This window comes from Anomaloglossus baeobatrachus, chromosome 6 (genome assembly GCF_048569485.1).
Source record: "Anomaloglossus baeobatrachus isolate aAnoBae1 chromosome 6, aAnoBae1.hap1, whole genome shotgun sequence".
Taxonomy (NCBI): Eukaryota; Metazoa; Chordata; class Amphibia; order Anura; family Aromobatidae; genus Anomaloglossus; species Anomaloglossus baeobatrachus.
The window spans coordinates 401,550,076-401,572,069 of record NC_134358.1 but is presented as its reverse complement, the minus strand read 5'-3'; the positions used below and the strand labels follow the sequence as shown (position 1 = coordinate 401,572,069).

The window sequence follows — 21,994 nt, the reverse complement described above, 5'->3', positions numbered from 1 at the left end:
TACAATTCTGGTCACCGATATATAAGAAGGACATAGCTGAACTGGAGAGGGTGCAAAGAAGAGCGACCAAGATTATTAGAGGAATGGGGGGGCTGCAATACGAAGACAGGTTATTAAACTTGGGGTTATTTAGTCTGGAAAAACGAAGGCTTAGGGGAGATCTAATCACAATGTATAAATATATGAGGGGACAGTACAGAGACCTTTCCAAAGATCTATTTACACCTAGGCCTGCGACTGGAACATGGGGGCATCCGCTACGTCTTGAGGAAAGAAGGTTTAATCATAATCACAGACGAGGATTCTTTACTGTACGAGCAGTGAGACTATGGAACTCTCTGCCGCATGATGTTGTAATGAGTGATTCACTACTAACATTTAAGCAGAGCCTGGATGCCTTTCTTGAAAAATTTAATATAACCAGTTATGTATATTAGATTTTATGACAGGGTATTGATCCAGGGAACTAGTCTGATTGCCGGATGTGGAGTCAGGAAGGAAATTTTTTCCCCATTGGAACTTGTTTGCCACATTGGGGTTTTTTGCCTTCCTCTGGATCAACATGTTAGGCTACGGGTTGAACTAGATGGACTTAGAGTCTCCCTTCAACCTTAAAAACTATGATATGAAGGGCTCGCAGGCCTCCAAGTCAACCTTGGCTCGGTGGATCAAGGAACTGATTCTCGAGGCCTACCGTACTTCTGGGCTTCCGCTCCCTTCAGGGTTGAAAGCCCATTCTACCAGAGCCGTGGGTGCGTCCTGGGCATTGCGGCACCGGGCGACGGCTCAGCAGGTGTCAGGCAGCTACGTGGTCTAGTCTGCACACTTTCACGAAGCACTATGTGAATCTCTCCGCTCGGTCATCGCCTCGATGTCACAAGGAGACTTCCTAGCATCGATCGACATCAAGGATGCTTATCTCCATGTGCCGATCGCACCCGAACATCAACGCTTCTTGCGTTTCGCCATCGGGAACGAGCACCTTCAGTTCGTGGCATGGCCTTTTCGGCCTGGCGACAGCCCCACGGGTTTTCACCAAAGTCATGGCATCCGTAGTGGCGGTCCTACACTCTCAGGGCCACTCGGTGATTCCCTACTTAGACTATCTCCTAGTCAGGGCACCTTCTCGGGTGGCGTGTCAACACAGCCTTACAGTCGCTCTGGCGACTCTCCAGCAGTTCGGGTGGATAATCAACTTCCCAAAATCCCAGTTGACACCGACCCAATCACTGACTTACCTCGGGATGGAGTTTCATACACAGTCAGCGGTAGTCAAGCTACCGCTGGACAAACAGCTGTCCCTGCAGGCAGGGGTACAATCTCTTCTTCGGGGTCAGTCATACCCCTTGAGGCGCCTCATGCACTTCCTGGGGAAGATGGTGGCAGCGATGGAGGCAGTGCCGTTCGCGCAATTCCATCTGCGGCCACTCCAATGGGACATTCTCCGCAAATGGGACAGGAGGTCGACTTCCCTCGACAGGAACGTCTCTCTGTCCCTTGCAACCAAGACGTCTCTTCAGTGGTGGCTCCGTCCCAATTCTCTATCGCAAGGAAGATCCTTCCTACCCCCAACCTGGGCTGTGGTCACCACGGATGCGAGCCTGTCAGGGTGGGGAGCGGTTTTCCTCCACCACAGGGCTCAGGGAACCTGGACTCCGGTAGAGTCCTCCCTTCAGATCAATGTTCTGGAGATAAGGGCGGTGTATCTAGCCTTATTGGCCTTCCATCGGTGGCTGGAGGGCAGACAGATCCGTATACAGTCGGACAACGCCACTGCCGTCGCATACATCAACCATCAGGGAGGCACGCGCAGTCGTCAGGCCTTCCAGGAAGTCAGGCGGATTCTGCAGTGGGTAGAAGCCACAGCCTCCACGATCTCCGCAGTTTACATCCCGGGCGTAGAAAACTGGGAAGCAGATTTCCTCAGTCGTCAGGGCATGGACGCGGGGGAATGGTCTCTTCACCCAGACGTGTTTCGAGAGATCTGTCGCCGCTGGGGTACGCCGGACGTCGACCTCATGGCGTCACGACACAACCACAAGGTCCCGGCCTTCATGGCACGGTCTCAGGATCACAGAGCTCTGGCGGCGGACGCATTAGTTCAGGATTGGTCGCAGTTTTGACTGCCTTATGTATTTCCTCCTCTGGCGATGCTGCCCAGAGTGTTACGCAAGATCAGGTCCGACTGTCGTCGCGCCATTCTCGTCGCTCCAGATTGGCCGAGGCGATCGTGGTACCCGGATCTGTGGCATCTCACGGTGGGTCAACCGTGGGCTCTTCCAGACCGCCCAGACTTGCTGTCACAAGGGCCGTTTTTCCATCTGAATTCTGTGGCCCTCAACCTGACTGTGTGGCCATTGAGTCCTGGCTCCTAGCGTCTTCAGGATTATCTCAGGATATCATTGCCACTATGAGACAGGCCACCAAACCAACGTCCGCCAAGATCTATTACAGATCTTGGCGGATCTTCTTATCCTGGTGCTCTGATAATGGGTTTACTCCCTGGCCGTTTGCCTTACCCACTTTTCTTTCATTCCTTCAATCCAGAATGGACAAGGGTTTGTCACTCGGCTCTCTCAAGAGACAAGTATCGGCGCTCTCCGTATTTTTTCAAAGCGCCTGGCCAGGCTTCCGCAGGTCCGCACGTTCCTGCAGGGAGTTTGCCACATAGTCCCACCTTACAAGCGTCCGCTGGAACCCTGGGACCTTAACAGGGTGCTAACGGCTCTTCAGAAACCACCTTTCGAGCCGCTGCGGGATGTTTCTTTATCACGTCTTTCGCAGAAGGTGGCATTTCTAGTGGCAGTTACATCACTCCGAAGAGTGTCGGAGCTTGCAGCGCTGTCATGCAAAGCCCCCTTCCTGGTTTTTCACCAGGATAAGGTGGTTCTGCGTCCTGTCCCGGAATTTCTCCCTAAGGTGGTATCCCCTTTTCATCTCAATCAGGATATCTCCTTACGTTCATTTTGCCCTAATCCAATTCACAAATGTGAAAAGGATTTGCACTCATTAGATCTAGTGAGGGCACTCCGGTTCTACGTGTCTCGCACGGCACCCCTGCGCCGTTCAGATGCGCTCTTTGTCCTTGTCGCTGGCCAGCGTAAGGGTTCGCAGGCTTCCAAGTCAACCTTGGCTCGGTGGATCAAGGAACCGATTCTTGAAGCCTACCGTTCTTCTGGGCTTCCGATTCCTTCAGGGCTGAAAGCCCATTCTACCAGAGCCGTGGGTGCGTCCTGGGCATTGCGGCACCGGGCTACGGCTCAGCAGGTGTGTCAGGCAGCTACCTGGTCTAGTCTGCACACTTTCACGAAACACTATCCGGTGCATACCTATGCTTCGGCAGACGCCAGTCTAGGTAGGCGAGTCCTTCAGGCGGCGGTTGCCCACCTGTAAGAGGGGGCCGTTTTTCGGCTCTTTTTATCGAGGTATTCTTTTACCCACCCAGGGACTGCTTTTGGACGTCCCAATTGTCTGGGTCTCCCAATGGAGCGACAAAGAAGAAGGGAATTTTGTTTACTTACCGTAAATTCCTTTTCTTCTAGCTCCTATTGGGAGACCCAGCACCCGCCCCTGTTCCCTTCGGGCTGGTTGTTCTTTTGTGTACACATGTTGAATTGTTCTTTTGGTTCATGGTTGTCAGTTCTCCGAACATCCTTCGGATTGAATTTACCTTAGACCAATTTATAAGTTTCCTCCTTCCTGCTTTTGCACCAAAACTGAGGAGCCCGTGATGCACGGGAGGGTGTATAGGCAGAGGGGAGGGGTTACACTTTTTAAAGTGTAATACTTTGTGTGGCCTCCGGAGGCAGAAGCTATACACCCAATTGTCTGGGTCTCCCAATAGGAGCTAGAAGAAAAGGAATTTACGGTAAGTAAACCAAATTCCCTTCTTTTTTTTTTAGTAAAATTAAATTTCTTTAATCTTTGCCCAATGGTATAACATTGGGCAGATTTCATTTCATGGAGGGGTGCAGTTTGTAAAATGAGGTCACCTATGGGTTAGGCCTGTTTTACTGGCATGTCGGGGGCTTTAGCAATGTGACATGGCACCCCCAAAAAAATTCCAACTAAATCTGAACTCCAATATGGCGCGCAACAAATTTTATGGAAATGCCAAGGTTGATCAAAAAACAAACGACCATGCAAAACATCCTGTAAAATAAATATAGCAAGTGCATGTAACAGTGGTGTGTGGGTTGTAAGGATATAAATATAGGAAATATAATAGAGACACCGACAATTAGAAGAAAAAAGTTCTACGAGAACTGATGAAGTCAACAATAACATTTTTTTTTTTAACCCCTTAAGGACGAAGCCAGTTTTGTACTTAATGCGCAAGCCATTTTTTGCAATTCTGACCAGTGTCCCTTTATGAGGTTATAACTCTGGAACGCTTCAATGGATCCTGGTGATTTTGACACTGTTTTTTCGTGACATATTGTACTTCATGACAGTTATAAATTTAGAACGATATTTTTTGCTTTTATTTGTAAAAAAATCGGAAATTTGATGAAAATTTTTAAAATTTTGCAATTTTCAAACTTTTTTAATTTTTATGCCCATAAACCAGAGTTATGTCACACAAAATAGTTAATAAATAACATTTCCCACTTGTCTACATTACATCAGCGCAATTTCTGAAACAACATTTTTTGTGGTTAGGAAGTTAGAAGGGTTCAAAGTTCATCAGCAATTTCACATTTTTTCAACAAAATTCACAAAACCATTTTTTTAGCGACCACATCACATTTGAAGTGACTTTGAGAGGCCTAGGTGACAAAAAATACCCTAAAGTGACACCATTCTAAAAACTGCACCCCTCAAGGTACTCAAAATCTTATCCAAGAAGTTTATTAACCCTTCAGGTGCTACACAGGAACTAAAGCAATGTGGAATGAAAAAAAGCAAAAAATAAAATGTTACCTAAAATGTTGCTCTACCCCAAATTTATTCACTTTTAGAAGAAATAACACAACAAAATGGACCCCAAAACTTGTTACCCACTTTCTTATGAACGCGTTAATACCCCACATGTGGTCAGAAACCTCTGTTTGGACAAATGGGAGGGCTTGAAACGAAAGTAGCAATATTTGAATTTTGGAAAGCAAATTTGGGTGAAATAGATTGCGAGCACCATGTTGCATTTAGATGTCCGCTAAGGTACCTAAACAGCAGAAACCCCTCACAAGTGATACCATTTTGGAAACTAGACCCCTTAAGGCTCCTATCTAGGGGTATAGTGAGCATTTTGGACCCACAGGTACTTCACAGATTTTAATAACGTTACATTGTCATATTGAAAATTTTCATTTTTTTCACAAAAATGTTGATTTAGCATCAAATTTCTCACTTTTTCAAGAGGCAACAACAAAACATGGATCCCACAGGTTGTTATCCAATTTCTTGTGAGAGCAGGGATACCCCACATGTGGCCAAAAACCTCTGTTTGGATAAATGGGAGGGCTTGGAATGGAAGGAGCACCATTTGAATTTTGGAAAAGTTGAAATAAATTGCGCACACCATGTCTCATTAGCAGGGCCCTTGGGTGCTTATACATCAGAAACCCCCCACAAGTGACCCCATTTTGGAAACTGGACCCCTCAAGGATTTTATTCAGGAGTATAGTAAGCATTTTGATTCCACAGGTACTTCACAAAAATGTTGCTGTAGCAACAAATTTCTCACTGTTAGGCTATGTGGCCATGATCCAGCGACATGTCGTCTAGTACACAGTGTCAGCCTTCCTGCAGAGATGTGAGTGTTGTCCACGGGAGAACGCAGCTGCCCATGCCCACGATTTGGGTTCAGGCTGCTGTGGACTTTAGTTCTATTCTACGTGCAGAGAACACTCTCGTCTCTGCAGCATAAATTGACATGCTGAGGCTCGGGAAGCTGCACCACAGGTCAATGTATGCTGCGGAGAAAAGAAGCACATTGGGCATGGGATTTCTAAAAATCCTTCCACTGTGCTTCTACTGCACAATGCAGCGTTTATGGACGCAGGAAAAACGCTCTGCACCCAAAACGCTGCAAACCCTGATTGTGGGCACACAGCCTAAAATGCTACAATGGATGAATGGATAGATGACAAACATTTATAACATCCCACCCCCCTGCATATTCTAAGCTGGCGCCCTTCAGTGACTTTCATGTGGCACTAAAGGGTGCCTAGCCTTGTATTTAGCCCAAAAAGAAAAAAAAATAATTAAAATAAATGACGTGTGGTCCCCCCTATTTTTGATAGCCAGCTAGGGTAAAGCAGACAGCTGTAGCCTGCAAACCACAGCTGACAGCTTCACCTTGTCTGGTGATCATTTGGAGGGCTCCCCAAGCTGTTTTTTTTTTTGTTTTTTTTTCTTTATTTAAATTTTTTATAATAATTAAACAAACAAACGTGGGGTCCCCCCAAATTAGAGCACCAGCCAAGGTGAAGCTGACAGCTGGGGTCTGGTATTCTCAGGGTGGGAAGAGCCATGGTTATTGGACTCTTCCCAGCCTAAAAATAGCAGGCCGCAGCCGCCCCAGAAGTGGCGCATCCATTAGATGCGCCAATCCTGGCGCTTCGCCCCAGCTCATCCCGCGCCCTGGTGCGGTGGCAGACTGGGTAATAAATGGGGTTGATACCAGATGTGTAATGTCACCTGGCATCAAGCCCAGCAATTAGTGATGTCACGGCGTCTATTTGATACCAGACATAACTAATTGACAGTAATACAAAAAAAAATTGACAACAAAAAAAATTTTATTTGAAAAAACACTCCCCAACCATCCCTCTTTGACCAATTTATTGAAAAGAAAAAAAAAAATCTCCTGTAAGCCATTTTGGAAGTCCCACGATCTTCTAGAATATGGGGGGCACGTTCAGGGAACGTGTCCCCCATTTTCTAGGAGTGCAGACCTTCCATTTGAGGAGAGTGGGTGCAAAGAATCTGCACCCACCCTCCCCGGGTCACAGCTGCAGACTCTGTGCAGCAGCAGCCAGCGTCTGAGTCAGACACAGGAAGCTGTCAGCCGCGCTCTGCACATGTGACCGGCACTGCTGCGAAGGAGCTGGAGGAGGGGGCCGCGGGGGATCAGCGCTCCCACAGGTACGGGGGACACCGGGGAACACCGGGGTGGGAGTAGGGGGTGACCTGGCAGGGCCTGGGGAGCAGTATTCTGTCGCATGTGTGATGGCACATGCGACAGAAGTCAAAGGAAATGGGGAAATGCGGGCGGTGCGCTGCTGTGCGCGCCGCCATTTTGGATTTTAGGGGGGGGGGGGGGGTTGGGGGTCGGCACTTCGGCGACCCCGAGGGACCGGAAGGGACCGGGGGAGCAGATTTATCTCCCAGCTGACATGTTTGATCATGCCAGATGGGAGATAAATCATTGTTTACCGGCGCTGTGATTTACTATTACATGATCATCGGTATACGGTGTATACCGGTGATCATGTGAGCGGGGACCGGAAAAACCGGCCCGAATCATGATCTCCAGGGTCTCGGCTACCCCCGGTAGCTGAAACCCCGGAGATTTTCTGACGCTGGGGGGCGCTATTTACCTTTTTCTGACCGCCGTTTATAGACGGCAGATCAGAATAAGGACCTGATTCTGCCACCGTTTATCTCCGTAAGGCGGTCGTAATGGGGTTAATACAAATTAGGCAGCTTGGACAACGAAAAAAGGCATCACATGCGATCTGAGTAACAATATGACATTGTACAGGTGCTTATTGTACTATGTTGTTGAGCACCTGTACAATGTCATATTGTTACTCATATCGCATATGATGCCTTTTTTCGTTGTCCAAACTGCTGGTTGTGGTGGTCATTAATTTATATAAAAAAATATTATTGTTGACCTCGTCAGTTCTTCTAGAACTTTTTCGTTCTAATTCTCTGTGCCTCTAACATTGTATGGGCCATTTTCTCCTGTTACCCTTGGAAAAATGGATAAAAAATTGGGGCTAAAGCAATATTTTTGAAAGAAAAAGTAAAATTTTCATTTTTTTTAATTCCACATTGCTTAATTTCTGTGAAGCACCTAAAGAGTTGACAAACTTCTTATATGTGGTTTTGAGCACTTTGAGGGGTTGCAGTTATTAACCCCTTCAGGACATATGATGTACTGGTTTGTCATAGGTCGTGTCTCTTTAACCCCTTCAGCCCCGGGGCACTTTCCGTTTTTGCGTTTGTTTTTTGCTCCCCTTCTTCCGAGGGCTTGTTTTTTGCAGGACAAGTTGTACTTTTAAATGACACCATAAGTTTTACCATATAGTGTACTGGAAAACAGCAAAAAAATTCCAAGTGTGGAAAAACTGCAAAAAAAAGTGCGATGTCGCAATAGTTTTTGGGATGTTTTATTCACGGTGTTCACTATATGATAAAACTGATGTGTGGGTATGATGCCTGAGGTCGGTGCGAGTTTGTAGACACCAAACATGTATAGGTTTACTTGTATCTAAGGGGTTAAAAAAATTCACAAGCTTGTCCAATAAAAGTGGCGCACGTTTTGCGCCATTTTCCGTAACCCGTAGCGTACTCATTTTTTGGGATCTATGGCTCAGTGACGGCTTATTTTTTTGCGTCTCGAGCTGACGTTTCTAATGGTACCATTTTTGCGCAGATGCTACATTTTGATCGCCTGTTATTGCATTTTGCGTAAAACTTGCGGCGACCAAAAAACGTAATTTTGGCGTTTGGAATTTTTTTGCCACTACACAGTTTATAAAATCAATTAATCTGATTGGTATTTTGATCGGCCATTTCTGAACGCGGCAATTCCAAATATGTGTATATTTATTTATTTTTTAACCCTTTAATTTTCAATGGGGGTAAAGGGGGGTGATTTGAACTTTTTAGGGTTTTTTTTTTTATTTTACTAGTCCTCCTAGGGGGCTATAGCTATCAGCAATCCGATCGCTATTATCTATCTGCTGATCACAGCTATACAGCTGTAAACAGCAGATTCAGTCACTTCCTGTTTCCCTCTGCTCCTGGCCGAGGGAAAACGAAAGTAAAACTTCATAGCTGCAGGCGTCATCACATGACCCTGTGCTACGATGGCAACCACCGAAAGTCACGTGATCATGCTTGTGACTTCCGGTGGGGGCGGCGGTAAGTAAAAATCATGGCCGCGCGCTTATAGATCTCGCTGCCAGACTTTGGCAGCAAAATTTAAGGGGTTAAATGTTGCGAGTGGAAGCGATTCCACTCGCAACATGCAGGCACACATGTCAGCTGTTGAAAACAGCTAATATGTGTGCCGACCGCCGCCGCCTGCCCGCGGCAGGGGGCGGGGCTTAACGGGACACTCTCCATGACGGCTATATCCGTCCATGGTCGTGAAGGGGTTAATACTGGCTTGCATGGCAACCCCGTATGTTTCCCCGCACATGTGCAGCTAAAAGGGGCAGGTAGATCAGAGATCATCTCTGACAGTGGATTTTAATACATGCTGGCAGGGAGCGTGTCATTCCCCGCCCCACTGGCGTCCCCATGACATGATCACGGGATGTCGATGGGTTGTCATGCTAGCCAAGGGTCAGCTGATGGCCTCTGTCAATGGCATGACATAGTTAGTATAAACACTGTCTGAGCGCCGGAATTCACAGAAGATCAGCATTTGTGCTGTACACCGCTATGCGGAATTTCATTATCGTGCCAAATGTCACCAAAAGAGAACAGTGTAGCGTGCAGTTATTTTCAGTTTGGTGGGGTTTTTATGTTGCCTAAACAGTAGTAAATTGCCAATGTAAGAATTGCATGTAATGTTTATCCTCCTTCATACTATACTTGAGGATTGTTTAACAAACTAATGTTTCAATTTTTTTTTTGTAGAAGAGCAACATTCACACTCCAGGTAAGCAAGCTTCAGAAAACACTTTGTTACTGTATATGACTTATTCCTTCCAAAGACAATACTAAGGACCAGGGGGCACTCATTACGGGTGGAAGAAAAGCGATTCCAGTAGCCTAATAGGCAAGGCTTCTTTACAGTTAGAGCAGTCTAAAAGTAGACTGTCCTACCGCAAGAGGCAGTGAGGCTATATGCCCACGTTGCGTTCTGTCCATGCAGAAATTTCTGCACGGATTTGAACAGCACACGTGTGCTTCAAATCGCTGCAGAAACAGTGTGTACGGAAAAGCCGATTTCATGCACTCTGGATGCAGCCCCTCCCATAGACAGAGCGGGGGCTGCATGCAAAGCGCACGAAAGAAGTGACATGTCACTTCTTAGAACGCAGCTCTTTGGCAGTAGCTGAATCGCTGCTTTCTAATACGCCACGTGGGCATGGATTAGGCACAATCTTCATAGATTGTGCTGGGGACGCAGGAAACTGCATGAAAATACGCCACGTGGGCACAGAGCCTAATGGTAGATACTATAACAGCTTTTAAGAAAATGCTGGATGATTTATTTATTAAAATTGTATGGGTTCTAGCTAACAAGCAAAATACCCACTGCTTTGCTCTCGGAAACTATATTAAATTGTTGGTTAGTCTTGCTAAGGTTACATTTTCAGTTTCACCCTGAAGTCGAGATCTTAAATTTAAAATTTGTTTTCAATTCTTTTTTGTTAGTTGTTTCATTTCAAGCCAGGGCTCGCGTTGTTCACATGTCTCAGCTGTCTAAGGCCTCTTTCACACGTGCCTGTGTCCGGTATGTGACATCTGTTTTCTCACATACCGGAGACATGGACACACTAAAATCAATGGGTCTGCGCATATGTCTGTGTTTTCAGACGGACCGTGTGTGCCTGTGGAGCATATGCGTGTCTGTGTACTCCACACGGCGACATGTTCATTTTTCTCCGGCAGCACGGATGTCACACAGCCTGCACACTGAATGTTATCCATGTGACAGTGTGGCACGTGCCGAAGAAAACATGTTTTTAAATAAAATGATTTTCTGTGCTCATCTGTCTCCATCCCTGCATTCGCTTTCTTCTGGGCCCGCTCAATATGCTCATGAATATTTACTCCACTGTGGACCCAGAAGCAGCAGCTACGCTGGAGACAGCAGGGCTGGGGACAGGTGAGTATAGAAGCACAGGGACAGCACACACAGAACGCACACATGGACACACACACATACGGACCGTGCAAAACTGGTTTTAAATGGACGTGTGAAAAAGGCCTGAGACAGCTTTGCTTTTGCATTAACTTGCCCAACAGTTGGTTGTTTTTAGGTGAGCTCTAATAGCAAGCTACATACATAAAGCAGAAAACGTGTGTCCTGAAGGATCTCAAATCTCAGTTATGACTGCCTCATAGTGAGACTGTTCGGCTGTTCACAGCAACCAATCAGAGCCCAGCTTTCACTTTACCTCAGCAGCTTCAATGCTTAAAGCTGCACTGTGGTTGCTAGACACAACCAGATTGATCTTGCTGTGAGACAGTTTTCATAAATGAGGCCTCAGTTACTTCTGAAGTGGCTATAGGCAATCATAACGATCTCGCTGTGAGGTAATTCTCATTGATGAGTCCCCAGTTAATTCTGCACTGGTTGTTGACAATCGTTGCTATAATAACAGACCTTGGGGCAACTTGGCAACCATATAGTTGCTGCCCCTCAATGAGCAATGCTTTAAGCACTGTGTCTTTATTTGTTTAAGATTCTATGTGCAAAAAACTGTTAGCAGCTTCAATGCTGAAAACTGCACTCTAGTTGCTATAGGCACCCAGAATGATCTTACTGTGAGGCACTCTTCATAACTGAGGCCCCAGTTACTTCTGCAATGGTTATAGGCAACCAGAACGATCTTCCTGTGAGTCAATTCTCATAAATAAGGCCCCAGTTACTTGTGCACTGGTTGTTGCCAGCCATTGCTAAAGTTACAGACTTTAGAGCGAGTTATCAGGTTGCCCCGCCATAGCAATATATAGTTGCTGCCCCATTAAGAGTCACTCTTTGGGCGCCGTTGCTGTAATTCTTTAAAACCCTTGGGGCAAAAACCTGTGGATTCGCTTTCAACACACAGACACCCTTTGTCAACTTTATTTCTATAGAGCCTGCATTCAAGGAGCCAAATCTCGAAGGGGGGAGATTTCTAATGTTTGCAATATTTTTAGTATGGAATTCATCTATCTCGATAGTGACAAAAAAAATGTATAATTGGTGGAGAAAGGTTGAACTTGATGGACCTAGTTCTTGTTTTTTTAACCTGTGTAATTCTGCAACTTTGTGAATGTCATATTATAATAATAATAATCTATTGTGGCTTGGCAAATGAATACCTGCCTTTCTCTTCCCAGCCTTGGCTAGCCCCGGAGGCCCAAATGCTGTCCGCACCAGTAACTTTGTTCTTGTTGGGACTCACAAGCTTTGCTTAGCTTCTGTAGGAAGCACCAAATTTCTTTTAGACAAGGTAATGTCCAAATCTAATAAGTGACTAATGATGTTTGTGAAGATAGATAATAGAATTTCTGGCTGCTCTCTTCTATAATCAATAGGAACTTGTAATTGGGCAATTCCCTGTGTTATTCACCTGCTGTAATGTCTTATATATTCACTGGCCATGCATTATACCTATATGCAGTTAAGCAAATTGTCAACAATTGTGTTTTCATTTTCTAGAACTAACCCATTTCAGGCTATTTAGAAGAATGGTTTTAATTGCTTGCATATTTCCTCACATTGGTTCTTGTATTTTAACTTTGCATTCTTTTAGAACTTTTATATGTCGCACCCCAGGGCTATGGGGTACTCGGTCCCAGGCCTGGTTTCACTGGGAAGTGTCACAGGTGTAATGGCCGGTGCCCGGGTCCGTGACCCTGGGGGGTTGTTTTTAAAAGGGGGGTATTTATAGGGATTATAAAAAAGTTTTTGTTGTGATGCCACTTGCAGGTTGCGGCTATATGCATGGGAGCCGCTGCTGCACAGTCTCTCACGGCTGGGACTGGTGTTAATGGCAGCCTGGATGTCGTGGCCTTCCGCAAGTAGCGCCAGGCCCCGGGGATAAATGGTAGTGTTTGATGTTTAAGTCCGTTCACAATACTGGGGCGCAGAAAGAAGGTAGACCACACAAGTGATTGCAGTGTAACTGGTTTCTTTACTCACGATGGTGACGCTTGCAACCCGATGGAGGCTGGTCCTCACCACTGGTCCCCACCGCTGGTCCCCGTAGTTCCTGTGCCGGTGTGGTGGTACCTGGTTTCTTACTTCCCCTGCACCTGTCTCTGGTTGGTGGTTCTCCGTGGCTTGGAGAGTCTGGGGGTCCCCTCCTGGTTGTCTTTCAGGATTAGTCCGTACGGCAGGCAGTATGATCCCTGCTGGGCCGGTTCTCTAGTCCGATCCCTGGTTCTCCTGTCACTGCTGGGCCCTGAACTTTAAGGTTGGGGAGGTCCTGGATGGTCCCCTCACCGTACAGATTTTATCAGGTCTACCTGGAGCGTTTTCCTGACCTAGGGCTCTGCACCCCGTCTGTGCTATGGCCGAGAGTACTCCACCGTACTCCTTCGGCAACCAGGATATATATAAAAAATACCTATAGTGCAATGCATTGAAAGAAAAAAAAAAAAAAGCTAAAAAAACAGTGTGCAAACCTTTTGGGTTTTTGACATTGAACAAATGCTGTAGTTTAACAAACTGGAGAAGAGTTAGGCTATGTCCGCACGCTGCTTTTTTTTTTTTTTTTAAATTTTTTTCCACAAAGCGTTTTTGGCCCCAAAAAATACGCACCCACAGGAAAAACACACAAAAAAAAGCATGCGTTTTTGTCCATTGCATTCAATGGGTGAAATACGCAGTGAAAAATGCAAAAAGAATTGACATGCTGCATCTTTGTGGTTACCACAAAGACGCAGCAAAAAAAAACAATAAAAAAAAACTGCAATGTGCTGACAGCAAAATAAAATCTCATAGACTTTGCTGGGGAAGGAAATTCATGCAGTTTTGAGACAAAAACTGCACCCAAAATACTTTTTAAAAAAAACCCGCAGCGTTCACATATAGTCTTAAAATTTCTCTCCACAGAAAGAATTATGTATGTATTGGTATGGAAAGTATTCGGACCCCTTTAAATTTTTCACTCTGTTTCATTGTAGCCATTTGGTAAATTCAAAAAAAGTTCAATTTTTTTCTCATTAAGGCTGCTTTCACACATCAGTTTTTTGCCATCAGGCACAATCCAGCAAAAACTAAAAAAAAAAAACGGATCCGGTGTCTGTTGCCGCTGGGTCAGTTTTTTCCCCCATAGACTTTCATTAGCGCCGGATGGCTTTGCGTTTCATCCGTGGCAAAATTTACTTGTCTAGCGGCCGGATGAAACGTTGAAGTGTACGTTTGTGTCCTGCAAAAAAAAAACAAACGGATTGCGCCGGATCTGGCGCCGTACGGCGTGTTTTCTAATGGAAGCTTATGGATGCCGGATCCTGCGTAATGCGGCAAAAAAAGGGATCCGGCCGCCGGATCAGTTTTGGTTTTTTTTTTTTGTTTTTTTTGTTAACTGAGCATGCTCAGAAACACACCGGATCTGTCAAACTGAAGGAACTGATGGAAAAAACTGATGCAACTGATCCATTTTTTCGCCGGATCCGTCGCATCAGTTTTTTCGCAGGATCGTGCCTGATGCCAAAAAACTGATGTGTGAAAGCAGCCTAATGTACACTCTGCGCCCCATCTTGACAGAAAAAAAAAAAAACAAATGCAGAAATTTTTGCAAATTTATTAAACAAGAAAAACTGAAATATCACCCTTTGCTCAGTATTGCTCAGTATTGAGTAGAAGTGACCTTTTGATCTAGTACAGCCATGAGTCGTCTTGGGAATGATGCAACAAAAGTTTTTCACACCTGGATTTGGGGATCCTCTGACATTCTTCCTTGCAGATCCTCTCCAGTTCCGTCAGGTTGGATGGTGAACGTTGGTGGACGGCCATTTTCAGGTCTCTCCAGAGATTTTCAATTGGGTTTAGGTCAGGGCTCTGGCTGGGCCAGTCAAGAATGGTCAGAGTTGTTCTGAAACTGCTCCTTTGTTATTTTAGCTGTGAGCTTAGGGTCATTGTCTTGTTGGAAGGTGAACCTTTGGCCAAGTCTGAGGTCGAGATCACTCTGTAAGAGGTTTCCTTCCAGGATATCTCTGTACTTGGCCGCATTCATCTTTCCTTCAATCGCAACCAGTCATCCTGTCCCTGCAGCTGACCCCCCGCCCCCCCAATAGCAGGATGTACCATGTTTCACTCTTAGGATTGTATTGGGCAGGTGATGAGCAGTGCCTGGATTTCTCCGCACATACCACTTAGAACTTTTTGGTGATAATTCTATCTGAATCTTAGTTCTCATAGTCTGGGAGTCCTTCATGTGTTTTTTTTGCAAACTCTATGTGGGCTTTCATATGTCTTGCACTGAGGAGAGGCTTCCTTCTGGCCACTCTGCCATAAAGGCCCTGCTTGTGGAGGGCTGCAGTTATAGTTGACTTTGGAACTTTCTCCCATCTCCCTAACGCATCTCTGGAGCTCAGGACAGTGATCTTTGGGTTCTTCTTTACCTCTCTCGCAAGGCTCTTCTCCCACGAATGCTCAGTTTGGCTTGATGGCCAAGTCTAGGAAGAGTTCTGGTGGTCCCAAACTTCTTCCATTTAAGGATTATGGAGGCCACTGTGCTCTTAGGAATCTTGAGTAGTGATGAGCGAGTACTAAAAAGCTCGGGTGCTCGAAGCTCGGGCCGAGCCTCCCAAGATACTCGTGTACTCGGCCCGAGCAACGAGCCCAATGTTATCCTATGGGAGACCCGAGTATTTTTGTGAAATGACCACCGGCAGCATGTAGAAACCCTAAAAATCGCACAAAAGTCTCCGAAGAGTGCTCAAATGACATGGCAACAGCATGGGGAAGACCCCTTGAAGCATTTATCACTCAAAAGTCACAGCTGTGAACAATTTAGTCCGCGTTTTGCGCCATTTTTACGGACTCACCAGAAAACCTTCCAAAATGACACCAAAATGAATTTTCATGGCGGAAATGTTAAGGGCACATAACCAATAGTGAGATAGAGCCAATGTATGTTACTTTTTGAGATCAATACATGAAAGATTTTACGTAAAACATTGTGTGGCACTCCGATGTCCCTGAGAAGAGACGTACATAAAGGCCTCTGAGTCTAATGTGCCCATTTTGAGGAAGTGATTCTTTGTAGTATTTTCCTTTGCCAGGTCAGTCCAAAATTGTGAGGTTCACCAATGCCCCTGCATAGAGACGTGCATGAGGGCCTATAAACCTGAAGTGCCCATTGTAAGGAAGTGGGTGTATTATAGTATAGCCCTTTGGCAGGGCAGCCGAAAATTGAGAGGCTCCACGTTGTCCCTGGGTAGAGACGTGCATGAGGGCCTCAAAACATTAAGTGTCCATTGTCAGGAAGTGGGTGTATTATAGTATAGCCCTTAGGCAGGGCAGCCAAAAATTGGGAGGCTCCACGTTGTCCCTGGGTAGAGACGTGCATGAGGGCCTCAAAACATTGTTCCCATTGCAAAGGAGCGGGTCTCCTGTCGTTGTAATGTCCATTCTGCAAAGAATGGGCGAAAAAATTTACCACTGGGGGTATACCTGAAACAAAGGCCTAAGTATTGCAATTTGTAACGGTCATCATGGTGGCGCATGAGGAGAAGGAGGAGCAGTCCAGCGATTATCCAAAGTCCAGAAGTGTGTACCCATGGGTGACTGGAGGTACATGGCAAACTTTAAATTCCGCTCTCATTTGCTGGTGGTGTGGTGAAGTCTGGCCCAATCCAACCCTTGTTCATCTTGATCAGAGTCAGCCTGTCAGCATTTTCAGTTGACAGGCGGGTGCGTTTATCTGTAATGATTCCACCTGCGGCACTAAAAACACGCTCTGACAAAACGCTAGCAGCAGGGCAGGCCAGGACTTCCAAGGCGTAGAGAGCCAATTCATGCCACGTGTCCACCTTGGATACCCAATAATTGTAAGGCACAGAGGAATGTCGGAGTACAGTTGTTCGATCTGCAAGGTACTCCTTCAGCATCTGGGCAAACTTAGGATTTCTTGTGGCACTACCCCGCACCTCAGGGGCTGTGGTACGTGAGGGGCTGAGAAAACTGTCCCACATCTTAAAGACTGTTCCCCTACCTCTGGCGGATTGGACTTGTGCCTCTCTCGGCTGTACGCCTCGGTTGTCCACTGATTCCTGACCTATGCCGCTAGCGTTTTGTGAGGGGAATGCTTTGCCTACTTCCGTGACTATGGCCTTCCGGAACTGCTGCATTTTGGTTGACCTCTCCTCCACGGGAATAAGAGACAAAAAGTTCTCCTTGTAGCGTGGGTCTAACAGTGTTACCAACCAGTAATGATTGTCGGCCAAGATGTTCTTAACGCGAGGGTCACGAGACAGGCAGCTTACCATAAAGTCAGCCATGTGCGCCAGACTCTTAACAGCCAGGACTTCAGTAGCCTGACCAACAAGATGACTGAACATGCTGTCCTCCTCCTCCTCCTCCTCCTCCTCATCTACCCTGTCCTCTGGCCAGCCACGCTGAACCGAGGATATGACTGGTGTGCATGTCATATCCTCAATTTGGCCGGAGAGTTGCTCCATGTCTTCATCCTCCTCCTCGTCATAGTCCTCCACTGCACGTTGTGATGAGACGAGGCTGGGCTGTGTGTTATCACCCACACCCACTACTGTTTCTTGCTGCAACTCATCGCGCTCCGCCTGCAATGCATCATGTTTGTTTTTCAGCAGAGACCGTTTTAGAAGGCAGAGTAGCGGTATGGTGACGCTAATAATGGCGTCATCACCACTCACCATCTTGGTGGAGTCCTCAAAGTTTTGGAGGATGGTACATAGGTCTGACATCCATCTCCACTCCTCAGGTGTTATGTGTGGAGTTTGACCCATTTCCCGACGGCTTAGGTGATGCAGGTACTCAACAACTGCCCTCTTCTGCTCACATATCCTGACCAACATGTGCAGAGTTGAATTCCAACGCGTGGGGACATCACACACCAGTCTGTGAGCCGGAAGATGCAAACGGCGCTGAAAGCCGGCAAGGCCGGCTGAAGCAGTAGGTGACTTTCGAAAATGTGCAGACAGGCGGCGAACTTTTACCAGCAGATCAGACAGCTCTGGGTATGACTTTATAAACCGCTGAACCACGAGGTTGAGCACATGGGCCACGCATGGAACATGTGTCAGCTGGCCTCGCCTCAAAGCCGCCACCAGGTTCCGGCCATTGTCACACACGACCTTTCCTGGCTTTAGGTTCAGAGGTGTGAGCCAGTGATCTGCCTGCTGTTTCAGAGCTGTCCACACCTCTTCTGCATTGTGGGGTTTGTCACCGATGCAGATTAGCTTCAGCACAGCCTGTTGCCGCTTCGCCGAGGCAGTGCTGCAGTGCTTCCAGCTTGTGACTGGTGTGGAGGGTACAGTGGATGAGGATGCGCAGGAGGAGGAGGAGGCTGAAGAGCATGACATTCCTGAGCTGTAGAGTGTGGGTGAAACACTGACTGAGGTAGGGACTGCAAACCTTGGTGTGGGAAGGACGTGTTCCGTCCCTCGCTCAGACTGGGTCCCAGCTTCCACAATATTAACCCAGTGTGCCGTCAACGAGATGTAGCGGCCTTGCCCACAAGCACTTGTCCACGTGTCTGTGGTTAGGTGGACCTTGGGTGAAACAGCGTTGTTCAGGGCAAGTGTGATGTTTTGTGACACGTGGTTATGCAACGCGGGGACGGCACACCGGGAGAAATAGTGGCGGCTGGGGACCGAGTAACGTGGGACAGCTGCCGCCATCAGGTCGCGGAATGCTTCTGTCTCCACCAGCCTAAAAGGCAACATTTCCAGCGCAAGCAGTCGCGAAATGTTAGCATTTAGAACTGTGGCATGTGGGGTGTTGGCAGTGTATTTGCGCCTGCGTTCAAAGGTTTGCTGAATGGATAACTGAACGCTGCGCTGGGACAAGGACGTGCTTGATGATGGTGTTCTTTCTGCGTAGGCAACTGCAGGTGCAGGAGTGGAGGAGGCTTGTTCGCAGGCAGCATGGACAGGGGATTGGCTCGCATGCACAACCAGCGAAGACGTAGCAGTGACATCAGCAAGCACTGCTCCTCGACTCTGTTGTACTTCCCACAAAGTCGGGTGCTTGGCTGACATGTGCCTGATCAATGCTGGTGGTGGTCAGGCTGCTAGTTTTGGTACCCCTGCTGATGCTGGCACGGCAGGTGTTGCAAATGGCCTTTTTTGAATCATCTGGAGCCAACTTAAAAAACTGCCAGACTCGGGAAGACCTAACATTTGTACAGGCACCTTGTGTCGTCGTGTTGTTCCGGGGAACGGTTGCCTGACTTCTGCCTGGGGCCACCACCCTGCTTCTTACTGCCTGTTGTGATGCTACGCCTCCCTCCCCCTGTGCACTGCTGTCCTCGCTCTGCATATCCTCCTGCCAGGTTGGGTCAGTTACTGGATCATCCACCACGTCGTCTTCCTCTTCCGCACCCTGCTCCTCCTCCTCCTGACTTCCTGACAATTGTGTCTCATCATCGTCCACCACTTGTTGAGACACGTTGCCAACTTCGTGAGAACGTGGCTGCTCAAATATTTGGCCATCTGTACAGACGATCTCCTCATGACCCACTTCAATATGAGCTGGCGAGAGGCCAGAATGTGTGAATGGAAACGTGAACAGCTCTTCCGAGTGTCCAAGTGTGGGATCATTAATGTCCGAGGAGGACGTGTACTCAGCCTGGTGGTAGGAAGGAGGATCAGGTTCAGAAATGTGCGGTGCAGTATCACTGCTACTGACACTTGACCGTGTGGAAGACAGAGTGTTTGTGGTGGTGCCAATCTGACTGGAAGCATTATCTGCTATCCAACTAACAACCTGTTGACACTGGTCTTGGTTCAAGAGCGGTGTACTGCTGCGGTCCCCAAGAATTTGGGACAGGACGTGCGAGCGACTAGATGTGGCCCTTTGTTGTGGCGAAATTAGAGCTTGCCCACGACCTCGGCCTCTGCCTGCACCACCATCACGTCCACTTCCTTGTTCCTTGCCAATGCCCTTGCGCATTTTGCAATGCTGTGCTGACGTGTATTCACTACTTGTGCGTTATATCAAAGTTTGTGGAAATTGCACACAAGTGCACCTGTACGCTGCCACCGACAGGCACACACGTGCGGTTTTAAAAACCAAGCACGGACGCACTAAGAACCTAACAGGTTTTTTTGGGGAGCGACAATTACAGACAAGTCAGACACTATCTGGACTGTTTTAGACTGTGTACACCAGCCCCAGATATGATGAAGGCTGGTATACGGTCACCACTAGGAATGGCTATATATACCCTGCCTGCCTGTATACTGGTACAATAGTCCTGACAAGGACTCTTCTGGTCACTAGCCTGTATTCAGACCTGGCTATACCCTGCCTGTATATAGCAACAATAGTCCTGAGAAGGACTCTGCTACTGTACTCCGACCTGGCTATACCCTGCCTGTCTGTATACAACTAGAATAGTCCTGAGAAGGACTTTTGGTCACACTGTTTGCAGCCCTGCAACTGAAAAAGCTATAAAGGGCCGCAAAGCTTTCCCTGAATCAGCGACACTCTCCCTGCACTGACTGTCTGGATAGCTGTGAGCAGAGCACAGCGCGCCGGCCGGTATAAAGGCTCGGTCACGCTGTCCAGGCCGGCCAATCACTGCAATTCCACAACTAACAGGGCTGTGGCATTGCAGTGGTCTGCCAGCCAATCCCTGCATGAGGGCTGGCTCTCAAAAGAGCGCCAACATGCAGAAATGAAGACCACGAGTATCGCGAGATTACTCGGTCCCCGCCGAATAGCCCGAGTACAGTGATACTCGTGCGAGTACCGAGTAGTAACAAGCATGCTCGCTCATCGCTAATCTTGAGTACTGCAGAAATTCTTTTGTAACCTTGGCTAGATCTGTGCCTTTTCCACAATGCTTTCTCTGAGCTCCTTGGGCAGTTTCTTTTGACCTCATGATTCTCATTTGGTCTGACATGCACTGTGAGCTGTGAGGTCTTATATAGACGGGTGTGTGTCTTTCCAAATCAAGTTCTATCAGTTTAATTAAACACAGCTGGACTCCAATGAAGAAGTAGGGCCATCTCAAAGAGGATCAGGAAATGGACAGTATGTGACTAAATGAGTGTCTGAGCAAAGGGTCTGAATACTTATGACCATGGGATATTTCAGTTTTTCTTGTTTTTAATAAATTTTCAAAAATTTCTATTTCTTTTTTTTTCTATCAGAATGGAGGAGTGCAGAGTGTACAATAATGAGAAAAAAAATGAACTTTTTTTAATTTACCAAATAGCTGCAATGAAACAAAGTGAAAAATCTAAATCGTTTACCTGTGCTTCAACAATCCAATGCTGAGTAGAGATGAGAGGACCTGTGGAAGTTCGGTTCAGTGGGTTCTGCTGGACTTTAGATAAAGTTCGGTTTGGGAGCCAGTCTTGACCTGAATCCCAATGGAAGTCACTAGTTGGGCTGTTGGGTCTCCACCCACATGCAGCCAGCCATAAACAAAACACTTCTGGGGGTGGGTGAGTGGGAGTTTTTACTTATTTGTTTTTTGTTTTTGTTTGGTGTGTCAAACATCCGATCATGCTGTTACCCACAGTGCGAGCGGTTCAAACACTGCAAGTGGCTCGCACTGGGCTGTGCACTGAGCGTACCCGAGCACAGCGAGTGGTTTGCATACGTAAAGCACATGAAACCTGAACTCTGTTATGGTTTTTTTATTTTTGTAAAGTCTGTGTTTGCTATTAACCCCCGAACCTTTGGTTAGCTCATCTCTCGTGCTGAGCAGTCTGATTGAGAACTCCATTCATGGATAGTTAGCCAGTTTCCAGTTATTGCAGCAAGTGTCAGGTGTAGTATATAACTGTATAGTGACGGGTGGCATCTGCTGCAGTCAGTGTCTCCCACCCAACACTCAGGAACAGAAGAATTCTTTATATTGCTCTCCACAGTGATTGCACTTGGTGCAGAATAACATCAAAACTTAAAGGAAAAAATTGTTGGGATTTTGTT

At 46.9% G+C, this 21,994-nt stretch overlaps 1 protein-coding gene across 1 annotated transcript in view; it reads left to right on the top strand.

The window, feature by feature from the left end:
* Nucleotides 1–21,994, top strand: part of ANLN (anillin, actin binding protein) — a 158,670-nt gene that overhangs the window by 105,319 nt on the left and 31,357 nt on the right. The window contains exons 19-20 of the mRNA XM_075315129.1: nucleotides 9,823–9,844; nucleotides 12,241–12,353. Of these exons, the coding sequence (XP_075171244.1) occupies nucleotides 9,823–9,844; nucleotides 12,241–12,353 (135 nt within the window). The remainder of the gene's footprint in view (nucleotides 1–9,822; nucleotides 9,845–12,240; nucleotides 12,354–21,994) is intronic.